Source organism: Cupressus sempervirens, chromosome 3 (genome assembly GCF_028749045.1).
Source record: "Cupressus sempervirens isolate cs-2001-9-10 chromosome 3, ASM2874904v1, whole genome shotgun sequence".
Classification (NCBI taxonomy): domain Eukaryota; kingdom Viridiplantae; phylum Streptophyta; class Pinopsida; order Cupressales; family Cupressaceae; genus Cupressus; species Cupressus sempervirens.
Window position 1 is genome coordinate 536437534 of NC_143120.1, and position 14249 is coordinate 536451782.

The following is a 14249-nucleotide window of genomic DNA, read 5'->3' on the forward strand; positions in this document are numbered from 1 at the left end:
ATCAAGATGAGTATTGGACAGTGAGATTTTTGGGACCTTTTTTATGATTAATTTATCCTATCAATCCAATATTGCCTTTCCAACTGGTTGAAATGTTTGGTGATAGTGTTTATTACTATATTGAATCTCCTTCAATGTCCATGGTTTTAATTGATTTTTCTGCATATAGCTGAATCCCAGCATGTAATGCAGCATACTCAACGCCGTAGCATGGAGTTGCAGGGTCATTGATAGAGATTCCAGTTTGAGACTTACCATTTATAGCAAGTCATGTCTGGTCAGTGCTATTTTTGGCAGGACACCTTGGCATTTCAGTCAGGCAGTGAGCACCTAGTTTTGGAGCAGGTCCTTCGTGGATTTTAATGAGCTGTTAAATTCATTAATATTCATTAATTAAACCCCATATAATTAATGTTTAAATATAAAGTTTATATTGTAAGGTGTGCTCCGGTGCAACAAGTGCTTATTAAAGTATAAAGTAACTTGGTGCTTATATTTGGAGAGAAATATAATTTACTATTATATTTCAAACATGGCCACAAAAGAAAATATTTTTCAAATGCCTATGTTTGTTCAAGTTATGCAAAATGTGAACTAGAAGCTACAGGCTGATTTGCATTGAAAATTTGAAAGTTATAAATGCTTCCAAATGCAAGGATTGATTCGTTCTATTGTGCATTTGATAATTGTGGAATTGGAGAAGTTTTGTGACAAGGGTTTTGCAGAAGGGAGGGCTTAAGAAATTGGAAATTTCCTCAGCTATTGTGCACTTTGAATTGGTCAAAACTATACCAGTGAATTGTGCCAGTGGATGGTTCTTTCAGAGCCATCATTGTGTTTTCAATTGAAATTGAATGGTGAATTTTAAATCGCAGATTGTAAATAAATATTGTTTCAGATTGCATGTGGATAATCTAGCATTCAGAAAACAGTGAAATCGCAGCTTCTATATGGTCTGCGTTTGGCATTTTTACAGTAGCCATCACAAATGTCTGAGCACGTGAGTTGCAGCTGGGAGTGCTGCTTGAAAACTAGAGGGTTTTGAATCATCTTTTGGGGTTTCAATATCGAAGGGGTTTCAATGCAACATGTGAAGACCATTAATAAAATGCAGACAGATTTGATGTGCTGCATTGATTTCCTCGTTTTCCGATTTGCAACATATTTATGTTTTACTATGTGGAATGATCAATGAATTTGTAATTCACTTTCAGCATTGGAATGAACTTGCTAGTCAAGCATTGTTTGCAAGGACATTTCCAACATTGGATTGTAATTGGCTCATTTGCAATTACTTTTAAATTTTGTGCATTGTGACTGTTTCATTTCAAAAACCCTTATTTGGAAAGGTGTTTAGAGTCTTTAGACATATCAAAAATCCAACAAGAATTAGAGCCTGCATGCAAAGTGTTTGACAAAATGTCAAACATCTAAAAATTGAACCAACCTAGTGTTTGTCAAAGTTAGAAACGATTGGGATTCCTACAGTTTGATTGGACCTGCTTATTTGATATTTCCATTTTCATCTCTTATTGCATATCTGGTTCCTGATAGTCCCTGATTTCCTAGGCTCAGTTAAAATTCAGTTTAAATTTTCACTTGTCAGTTGTGGTCAAAGCCTCAGGTCTCTTCAATTTATCCTTGATAGAATTTTCTTTAATGACTATCAGATGTGGCTAATTTTGTGTGATTTGATTGTCCCATTTAGTGTAACTTTTGAATTTTTGTTCATTACTTTTGTGCTCATATGTTCACTAATTCCTATTTCAAATATGAAATCTTTTTGTTTATCTAGATAAGATTTATCCAGAATTTACATTTAATAGTTTGTTTTGTAAATACTAAATAGATATAATGCTCAGAATATGGTTCAGAATGACTAATTCAATTCCGTTGGGGTGGCTATTAATCTGGTCCAATTCTGCACTGATTTGTTTCTAGGTAAAAATCATTTTCTGCTTTTGAGACTGTCTAATAATTGTCCTTTGAAAGTCATAATCTGCCACCACTTACAGATATTTGGGCAACAGTGATCTCTGCATGGCCTGGGGGGGTTTATCCTGGGGGGGTTTATTCTGGGCGGGTTGGACTATAGTTCTTTCTCCACAAATGGATAATAATCAAATAAAAATTGTATTCTTAGTGATGCTCCTTCCCCTTGCTTGGTCTAACTATGGTAAATACCTTTCTTCTCCAATAGACATAACCCTCCACATGCCCCTTGGTATTATTTAGTAAATAAAATATCTAACTTTACTTTATCAATTACTTAACTTTTGTTTGGACATAGATTAAGTTTGAATAGGGGACACTTCATATTCTTAAATAAAGTATTCATTGATACTAATGGCCACAATCATAAGCAACACAAAAGAGTAGGAATCAAAATGCTGGTTGAAAGATACTCAATATGGGCATCTTTTAGGCTATATCACTACATGACAACAATTCCTATTTCCTATTATAAACTTCACAATTAAAAGCATTGAAGGAACTATCTAGGGGAACATGGTACTTGGTAATGCTTAAATTAACATCAGTGTGTGGAATAGTCTAAGTCTAGCTTGTTAAGCCTTTAAATATCATTTGCTGTGTAACTGTAGGGCCCCACCAATTAGTTTGCTCATAGTTACTCCAAATCAAGCTACCATCTGATTGCTAAAGTTACTAGTAAGACTAAAATGCTAAATTACCGTGTTCACACACTTGGACCCAGGACGATGATGGGCCTGGCAGTGGCACCCCAACCAGCCCGCAGGCACCCATCTATAGATGCTAGCATTATGGCACCCTCCTATAGATGTGTGCAGGAAAAACAATTTGCTTGTACCCATTTACCAGGTTCTCATACATGAACTGGTAACTTAGCTAAAATGTTTACAAGCTACACGGCATCAGATCTGAAAGTACACAGTAAAACCGATAGGTCTACTAGTGTTGTGTAGTTTTCATAAAATATAACCTGATGTAGCAAAAAGATTTTATGCATGTTGGCATTTCTACATACATAAACTAAAAATATCAACCTGTACCACAAAAACATAGAATTAAATAATTGTAGAAAGGGTATTTGCATTGGAAAATCTTCCGACCTTTGTGGGTTTGCGATCACAACTTGCAAGTATCATTTCCTGCACCAACAACAATAATTTTTCATAAAATTGTTGTGCTCCATAATGAAATTATATGTAAAACCTGATCTTGATGAGAAAAAAATTATATGTAAAACCTGATCTTGATGAGAAAAAAATCATCACAATCTGCTAATGTATTATATGAACAAATACAAAATTTAAGACTTGCGCACTAACACAGTTTCCTAACATTTTTTATGATAGAATAAAATAGAAATAGTCATGAGAAGCAAATGTGTACCTAAGGAGCAATACAGAGTTGGATCAAACAATAGTATGCAAATCACAAGTGAAAATTTCCTTATTTTTTTCCTTTTCGTTATTAGTTTGGCAAGGTTAAGGCCACCACACAATTCAGAACCAAAAGCTTCTGACTCCATACCAAAAGAACTTAAGGTTCTAGCAAGCTTCCAATTTCATTATTAACTGGGAGCATTATCTAACAGCAATCGATCCATCAAAGAAGTGTGAACCAAAGATTATCCTTCTAATAAACTATAATTTTGAATTTCATCTCTCTACATGTAGGAGGAAAATATAACCAAACTTTTGAAATAAAAGAAAAAAAAAACGTTTCCTAGAAACATTTAGTACCTTGTTGTTTCAGATTGTACTAAAAAAATGAGAAAAACAGGCTTATCTAAAATGGCATTATTAACTAGTACGGGAGACCTAAATATGAGAAATAAGGTTTAAGAGAAAGTTCTCCAGAAGTCCGTAGAGGTGTTGTTTAAGGCATACAGAAATTCATATCACCCAACAGTAAGAAAGAGTGATTCTTTTGTCTTGGGATATGTCCACAATCCCTACAATTTGCCTATGGAGGATGTGGAGGAATTAACAGGTACTGGTACGTACTGAATATTGTTATAGACTCCTAATATGGTCCATCCTCTAACAAAAAATATTTATACTAGTATATCATCTTGTAGGTACCATCCCCACCAGGGTTTTCCCTCCGATCAAGGGTTTCCCTAGTTAAGATATATGGTGTTATTGTGCATGAGTATCTTGTTGTGGTTTTTGATTATATTGTTCACATGGTTAAGTTTTATTAAGGTTGATAATTGTGCTAATAGTTGGATAACTTATTCACGCCCCACCCCCCACCTCTCAGTTATATTGGGGGACTATATATTCTAACAATTGGTATTAGAGGATCAGATCCTTGTAGAGAAAGCTTAACAGCTTTGAGAGATCAATGGAAAATCTTTAATGAAGTCTATAATGTAGAAGTTAGCAGTCTTGATCATACCAATGGCTCATAGGTTTAGAAAATAAAGGGCACAAAGGCTTACTAATGCATAATATGCAGAAAAGAACAAAGGAAAATTGACAGGAAATATTAAAAAATATTAAATAGTTGTTGACCTACAACTATGTTTCTGAATAAGTCCCTAGCCTCCCTCTCATCATCCTGTACATTGTGCCTATAAAGACTTCCACCCCTTATGTCACTCATGTCTACTTTGTATTGTAACTATATCTCACAGCCAAGAAGCTTTGTTATCCTACTCTGTTCTCTAGCAGCAATCACACAACTTGCAATGCCTTCAAACAAAATTGTGAGAACTAAGAATAAAAAACATGGTACTTTTTCCATGCAATCTAGGCCTTCAAAATACAATCATTGACCTTCTGAATGTGTTGCAGCCTTCAACCTCAAACACTAGCCCCTCCTGAGACTAGCAATACTTCATATACATATTGCAACCTCCATGATAGTCAATCTTTTGTTAAAAAACCAAACTTTCTCTTGAAATAATTATGAGAATTATTACCAGCTTTTAATAACTCCAATGAATCTCCAAACCATTCTATGGCAGCTTTAAGATCATCCTTTCAAGCACAATTTTTTGGCAATGGATAACCAACTCAAAGTGCAAAGAACACTGAGATAACAACTCCAAACTTGCTTCGAAGAACACTAAGTTCACAACAATATTACAAAGCACATGCATAAAATGATATGGTCAATCTCCATCCTTGGCTTCTTAAATAATTTCCTCTTACCAAATTGGTCCTATGTCTTTATTTTCACACCTTTGACTAAAAGCTTCAGTGTTACCTTTCTCATGAGATTCATTGCAATCATTGCCAAGTCTAAGTTTAAACTTCATTAAAATTTAAACCATCAGAAGCTATTTGACGACAAAGTATCAAACATATGAGTTATAACTTTTAATTATAATTTCTCCCCAAAGCCACAATACATTTACTAAAGGGTCAAATAAATCATTTAGCATTTCTTGTAGAAAGCTTCCATTTAAGTATTACTTCAGTAAATTAATATTATCCCCCACTTTGGCTTTGTCGTCTAGTCCACCATATTAAAAAAAAATTATTGTGCCTTCAATACCTCAATGATAAGCCTTTAAATTTAATCATTAGTTAAGTTAAACTCAATTAATGATTACTAATCAAATATGTGGCTTATAAGCCCCATTAATAATCCATATAAATCCAAGTATGTCCTCGTAGATGCGTCAATGATATGCTGAAAAATAGAAATTGGCTCATAATGAAGAGCAATACTGACCACGAGTAGGAATACAGTTTCAAGCTCAACCACTGAAACCTTCTAACTAACTGATTAGCCTTCAAAGGTCACTAATAGGCTAATCTTAACTACATCACTAGGTGAGCTGAATTGGGGACATTACAAATTATCAAGGCTTTCAACATTTGCCTAGAGAATTGTGAATTTTTCTGGTTAGACAATTTTGAATTGGTGAAAGATAGAATGATATTGTACAATTAGTTGTGGACTTCATCCAAGACTCTAGTTTGTGTGAAATTAGAGAAGAGTTTTTGAAATTCAGTGAGGTTGTAAGAAGTATTCACGGAATGTGTGTTTCCGGATATATCCATTGATCTCTAGCTAGGAAGACATTAAATCCGATTTTGGTCACACCATACAACGCCATATGTTTGTCCTCCAGGGCTTGGTGTAAGTCCCAACATAAATCAATTTGGGCTTCTTGAAGCCATTTACAATAAGAATCCGTAGCACTCAACATTCAAGGGATTTGCAGTGTGTATTAGAGAAATTTGTTAGCTCACCGTTTCACGTATACCTTCCAACTAACTGAATAGCCTGCGAAGGTCACGTAATAGGCTAATCTTGACTGCATCACCAAGTGAGCTAAATTGGGGAAATACAAATCACCAAGGCTTTTAGCATTTCCCCAATTCTCCTAGTTATGACCACTTTGAATTGGTAAAAGATACAATGATATTGTACAATTAATTGTGGACTTACATCCAAGAGTTTAGTTTGTGTGAAATTGGAGGATTTTTTAAACTTCAGTGAGGTTGTGGGAAGCATCCATGGAATGTCTGTTTTTGGTTATATCCATCGATCTCTAGCTAGCAAGACATTAAATCCAAATTTGACCATGCCATATATAGTCACAAATTTGTTCTCTAGGGCTTGGTGTAAGTCCCAACATACATCAATTTGGGCTTCTTCAAATCATTTGCAATAAGAATTGATCATACTCAATATTCAAGGGGTTTATAGTGTGTATTTGAGGAATTTATTAGCTCACAGGTCTCACGTGTGGAGCCAAGTTTTTACCAATTGCATTTGTTTATACATATTTCAAAAAATTAATTAGGAATTTTCTATGAATTGTAAACATTTCAATAAAAAAAATTAAATATGAATTTTCTATGCGTTGTAAATATTTCAATAAATAAAGTATTTGCATTTATGCTAATAAAATATTTAGTTTAATTGTTTAATTACAAGAATTGTGATTGCATCCATATATATTCTCTCAAGAGAAACACGAAAAAATAACCAAACACTTCCAAATCAAAAAATAATATACAATTCCCAGTAGAGTAGAATTTGAGCTAGCGTGGCTATTACAAGGACACTCAAAGAAAACCGAATTAAGAAAATACATTTCCAAAAAGGAGGGTAAATAGTACTGCTAGGGAACCATAACCATCCCAATTTTCTCAACCAAGAACATGGCCACTAGGAGGCTCACGAAATGCTAGTTTTCCTATATAAAAAACCAATTTTTATACTAGCAATGGATGAGAACTTCTCTAGTTTTTTTGTAAACCCTTTAACCCATTGAATATATTAAAATGTGACTAAGCTATGGCTTACATATTCTTTATTCTAGTCATTCATTAGTCCCTATGCATATTTATTGTAAGCTAGTTTGGTCTCATTAGATTAGGGCATTATTTTTCTCTATTCATTCTAGTCATTCATTTTGAGATGAGAAATTTAAATTAAAAAGATCAAAAACAAATGATCTTCAAATTGTAAGCTCTCTCAAATGTAAAATTTCTCCAATGAAGGTTCATAAAGTTTTGTAGAAAATTAATCTTATCTAGAGACTCCATCATCACCACCAAGAGTTCAAGCAACAAAAACTCACATTCTACTTTTTTTTAAAGTATTTTCTAGTCTCAAAGAGAATTTGGTCATATCATAAAATAGAATGAAGCAGAAGAATACAAACCAATACTTGAGTGAAAGAAATTTGGTAACCATATTGGCATTTCCTTGATGAAACAAAAGAAGGATAACAAAATCACACCCACATATTATGATCCATGTCAAGTTTTGCAAAAGATTAATGGTGGCATTCAAGCTAGATTCACCTTTGACAACAAAAGTAAAAACTATTCAAATCTCTGCTTCGAAGAAAGTAACTGGAAAACAGATTCCATTACAAACAATGATACTTGAGCTCATAAAAAAGTGAAAAGTCATCTTGGACCCTAAAGAAAACCTTTGAATATGCATAGAGAATTTGCCAAGGTTAATCAAATAGTATCTAATCAAGTGGAAGAATTGGCAGGTCAAAGATGCTATGTGGGAAGATGAAGAGTTCATGCGCAAGCATCAACAATTGAACCACATTGAGGAAATGCTTGTTTGAATTGAGGAACATACTACACCCTTAAATTGTTGAATGTATTTAGATATGTGATAACCAATTATGGCCCACGTAATTCTTATTTTAGTCATTTACTAGTCCTGATATATATTTATTGTGAGCTAAGTTTGCCTCATTAGGACTAGGTTATTAGAATGACCCAACAATGCATAAGTCATGGTTAAGAATGGTATTGCATTTTTTATCAATATTCTTTGAAGTTGCCCCCTTAAAATGGCATTGCTCCAATCAAGCATTTGCATCTCTTTTCTCTTATCTTCTATTTAATTTCATTATAGTTTTAGGTTGTAATTTGTGATTTTCTCTCTCCATTCTAAAGTAAGGTTTGTGTAAAAAGTTGGGAAATGTACTAATCAATGATGCCATCTTAACCAATTCCCCCATTGGTGCACTACCTATACCTCCATACCTTGCTTCTCAAAATCAACAATTTCATTCTTTGTAACCAAAAGCAAAGAGGGTTTCTCATCTAGCACAATAAGTTCTTATGGTTTGTCATCCATCTTTCTTGTGCAAAGTTAAAGATTGCATTACGCAAAATCTAGGTAATTCAGTTGTTAGCTCAACTATTCTGCTCCTTCATGTGAATGGCCTCAAAATAACTCTATTTGTGCTCACATCCAAAAGCACTAAAAGTTTGAGATAAAACTTGGATGGTTAAACCATAAAGAGTAAAACCTATGTCTAGAATAAAAATTCTAGAAATCTAGTTTCAAAATAATTATCATAGATTGGCATTGAATGATTTCAGACCTATGAATAGAGCTAACTAATTGATTTTGAAGAAAGTGAATCTCAATGGGACAATAATGTGCAAGATTGTCATACAAACAATCACAAAAATCTCTCAATGAAACCAAGAGGCCTAAACACTTACTGAAGATACCATATCACAATGATTTCAAAGAAGACCTCATCAAAAGGTCTACCATGTGCAACAGGGTTATTGACCAAGTGGAAGAAAGGAGTGTAAACTTTAAGGAAGGTTTCAATTTTAATGAAAGTATATTGGATTGCTATTCCATTTGGAATGCATGATTGTCATTCAAAGATTGTTAGGCTACTAGGTTAGGTTATCTTTAGCTAGGAACCTAATTTGTAGTGCACAAAAAGAGGTGTGTATTCTGTAGAGGCATTGAGACAATATTTGTAGAAGTTTTAAGGCTCAAATACCTTTATGTATCATTTCCCTTTAATATGCGACTATTGGTTTTAGCTAAGACTTGGATCCCAACCATACTGCTTCCAATGTTCTCTATTTGTTCTTTGATCTTTTGATGGAATGTAGCTATAAGACACTCTAAATGAATTCGGCAGTGTGAGAGTCATGACAATTGTAATAATTTTAGCGATTATAAATGGAATCTTCAGTTTTGTATACAAACAAACTTATGTTATATGTCTATAATGATGTTATAGATGTATAGCTTAATTGTATTTCCCATGCTTATGATTATGACTAGATTCTCTATTGATTTTCTTAGGATCGCTGCAAATGTACTAAGCGCTAGCATATATGTGGTATGTGTTTTCCAAATAGCAGCAATCTCTTATTTATAATGAGAAAAAGCTAAGAAGAGACTTGTCCCATGAAGGGACATGTTTATTCGTTAATTTGAAAATAAATATAATAATAAATATAATCATAGTTATAAATATATATATAAATATCATTATTATATTAATTTCTCTCATATAACAAACTTATATCTCATATATAATTATATTTCATATATAATTATAAATAGTCATAGGTTTATCCGATTGAAGCTACCAAACATCAACACTCCCTCTTATCTAGGGAGGATAAACACAAGTATTACCTCAAAGTAATATCAAGTTAGCAAGATTAAGGATATCTTTGATTAGAAGATATCCATCATTTTGATATCACATTTCATATCCAGAGTATTGGTCTCCCAGAATATATAATATTCACCAATTACTCAAAAATGTTCGATATCACATCCGATATCATGAGTATTGGCTTCCCTGAATATTAATATTATTCAGCAAATACCCTTTGAGTAATGGCCTTCAAGAATATTGAGATGCAAGATATTCACCAAATATTTTGATTAATGGCCTTCCAGAACATCAAGTCGTCTGATATTCACCAAGTACTCTACGAGTAATGACATTCCAGAACATCAAGACATGTAATATTCATCAAGTACCATGTGTAATCGCCTTCTAGAATATCAATATGCATAATATTCACCATGTACTAAAAAAAATGTTTACGATGTATATGCACACGCATTCTCATAATGATTACCATATAAACATTTAGCATGCAAAGTATAGTCTATCATGATGTGCACAGCCATCGTAAGATATCCATCATGATAGAAAATTGAGTTATTGTAAGATCGTCACCTTTTAATAACTTCTGCAAATACAAGTGACATCATTTGGAAGTCATTACTTCCTCATGATGTACACAGGGGGTAGGCCCATTAAATCATGCAGTCACTTGCATGATATCAGAAGTTTTCATGAGGTCAAAAAAACTCCCTCCTATTCTGATATGATCCAAATCATCAAAGATTAACTAAAACACATCCTTTATCCGCTCCTTTAGATTGATGTGTCAGACTCTCTCTATATCTGATATCAGTCTTCCTTTCCTTGCAATTCAAAAAAAGATCAAGACAAATAGCTCTTATAGTACATATAGAAGTGTAAATAAGAGATTAACTACAAAAATATAAATAAAGATAGTTCTCAAGATATAATAAAAACTTATCTCTTGTAATTTGAAGATGATGCCCTCGAGATGACTTCTATTATGGTTAGCTCTTAATCAAGGACAATAGAGGCATGCCCTTTACTCTACAATTTAAGAGAATTATCTTGTTGTCAATACCCATCATGATCTAGAAAGAAGGGCCAAGTCAACGTCAACACCTCCTCTTCCCTCATTCACAACTTGTGTCATCACTATTCATACATCCTCACCATGCATTTTGCTCATTAATTTCTTCATTAAAATCTCTTTATGTACTATGATTGATTGTTTGATGTGAGGATGACAGCTTTATTAATCCCTCATAACCTTCTAGATACTAGTTATCTCCCATCTTCTATAACCTGCTATGATTGAAGTTTAGTGAATAATAACATGAGGAGATGTATCTTATTTTAGATGATGGGATCTTAATTATTGGGGGAGCCTTTTTACATTTTAAGGGTTTCTCATAGCTTCATCGACTTCTTTTGTTCTAGTCTTTCCACATTACTTGTATTTGGTGCCACACTAGCAAGAAGGTAGAGATGTTCCAATGTGCCTATCACCACTGACGGAGGCTATTATTATATTCCATCTGAGACTCCAAATGTGCTGAAATGTGCAACACATGATATTTTCAAAGTAGGATTCCTGATTGGTCAGTTTACAACATATGAAAAATGCTTGTGACACATATTGGTTTTACTTTCTCTGTGATGATTATTATCGATAACCCTTTGTCATGATAAAATATTGGATTAGGGGTCCTCTTAAAACTTCCTCTTATAATTCAACTTGATTGCTCTATATACTTGGACACATGTTGATTTACTTCCTTTCACCTTTTAGATAGTTCTAATGTATGTTCACAGTCTTCTCCACGTAGGCTGCCTTGGAAGTGATTGCATTACAAATCATTGGATGAATTTTGTAAACCATATCTGCATGTCTGAATACAGACGAGTTTGGACTTTAAAGAAGGTGGTAGGACTAAATGAAACTCCCATGCCACAAATACAGTATCAGATATCTATCCATGACCATATCTATCTTAGGATCAATGTCAGAGCGATTTAATCACAAGTTTAGTCTCCATATCTTGGACACTTCATTTTCAAATGGTTGTCGCGGGCACTACATTTTCAGCAATTGTGCATTATCCATCTCATTTTATTAAATGTAGTCAATCCCCCTATACCCCGATTGTCATATCATCTTAGACCATCGCTCCATTAAATTTGATCCAAGCAAACAAAAAGAATTAAAAAAAATTATCGTCAGCAACATATTTTCGTCGTTGTCTCTTGCTATCGTTCATGTCGTTTTGTTTGCTCACCATTTGTAGCTGTATTGAATTTTGTATTTCAGCGTTTGTACTTTGCGCAACATACATGGAGCCTAAACAATCATTGTGCTATGTTATTTGCTCTCAATGTTTCATCGCCTTTATTATTTTCTTCTATCATCCTTGACTTCCAATGACACGTGAAGGAATTCAAGTAGCCACAATAGTAGAGGGATACTCATAAATACATAACTTGCAATGATTTGGCAGTAGCATTCAATTATGTGCAGAAAATGTTTCATTCGGTGTGACTGCATTTGCAGCCTGCTCTGATACCATGTTGATTTTTTTAAGATCATTGCAAATGTACTAAGCACTACCAAACATGTGTTATGTGTCTTCCAAATGGCAGCAGCCTCTTATTTATAATGAGAAAAGGTTAAGAAGAGACATGTCCTTTCACAAGACAAGTCTATTTGTTAATTTGACAATTAATATAATAATAAATGGAGTCATTATTATATGTATGTATGTATATCATTATTATATTAATTTCTCTCATATAATAAACTTATATCTCATATGTAATTATATTTCATATATAATTATATATAGTCATAGGTTTCTCTTATTGAAGCTACCAAACATCAACATTCTCAAAGAACCTTATAATAGTTTTATAGAATCCTAAACTTATATAAGAACCCCTATGGTTCTAAACTCCAAATGCTGAATTGTTTCAAATTTTGGGTGTTTTTGTCAAACACTTTGCATGCAAGCTCTAATAAAACTATAAGATCCCTTAACTATTCTACCTTCAAGATTATGACTTTACTTGTTTGGTATTTTGTTGAACACTTGGCATGAGCAGTAAACCAAGTCTAATCCTGGGCATGTGAATGCTTATTTGATGTGTGTTTGAGGCATTGCCAATGCCAAATACATAGTTAACACTTTTATAGATCAAACAGTTTGGAATATTCATAAGTCCTCCATTTGCATTACATCAAACAGTTGGCATACTTTCAGCATTAAGCTACAAGTCTAAAGAAGAGACATTTCATCAAACATATAGAAGACTTCAAACATTTGGTGAACCTCTTATCAGCAAAACCACTTCTTTGGAAGTGTTGTCCTAATGGGGCAACCCTACGGATAAGTTTGCAGTATATGCGATAAACTATCTATGCTGTTTTCTTAGTTGTTATGTTTGATTTTGGTTTTATTTTCTCCCTAGGATTGTGGCATTTTCAATTCTGCCTTTTTTGAGCTATGTTATGCCTCAATCGGAGTTGTATTTCAAGAGTAGGAATTAAGTGTTCTGCAGGTGGGCTTTTATTCCTGACTGCATATCTTTATTCTTTGATTAAAAATCTTGCCTAGGTGGGCTTTTTGTTGACCACTGCATAACATCATAAGTGTTTTTTACTTGTTAAATGGAATTAAAACCATTTTCATATATTTGCATGAGGATATATGAGGTTTTAATGAGTTTTTAAAGTAACGCTGGACTTTTAAAGTCTAATTACATATTTTCTCATTAAAATTACAATTACTTGTAAAATTAATACATGAGAAGCCTATGTGCATTAAAGGTCCCATTGTCAGAGGCTTTTGCATGTGGCAAAGACATCATGTTTTACATGCAATCTCATAGTAAAAGCCCATTATAACTCTTGGGGCCCTTTATTAAATAGAAAGGCTTTGTTTACATGTAATTGACATTAAAAAGCTCATCTATACTTTCAAAATATCAGAGCAATATATGAAAGGCTTATTAAAGCTCGTAACTACATTTTTGGGCATTATTTTAACATGTAATTTTTGCCAAAATGACCGTCCCAGCTGTAGGTGTTGTTTGATAGATATTGCATATATTTGCAAGTGTAATTGCCTATATAAAGCCCATCTTTGAGCATTCTTAGCTAAAAACGTCTCATTTTGGGATAATAAAGGCTTGCAATCTTTGTTTCAAAGCCCATATAGGACATCCATATGCGAAAATGTCTCATTCCAACTTGAGACGTGACCATTTATTAGCATCTGAGTGCCAAAATGACCCATATACAACTGCAATTTGTATGATAAAGCTCGTTTTTGGTCATCATTGGTTAAAATAGTTCATATTTGAACTATAATCTCCATATTAAAGCCAATTTTGAGGGCATTTC

General features: G+C 33.5%; 1 protein-coding gene across 1 annotated transcript in view; it reads right to left on the reverse strand.

Annotated features, from left to right (window-relative positions):
- Positions 1-14249, reverse strand: part of LOC149567527 (uncharacterized) — a 104743-nt gene that overhangs the window by 24989 nt on the left and 65505 nt on the right. The window contains exon 8 of the mRNA XM_089820749.1: positions 3093-3131. Within this exon, the coding sequence (XP_089676875.1) occupies positions 3093-3131 (39 nt within the window). The remainder of the gene's footprint in view (positions 1-3092; positions 3132-14249) is intronic.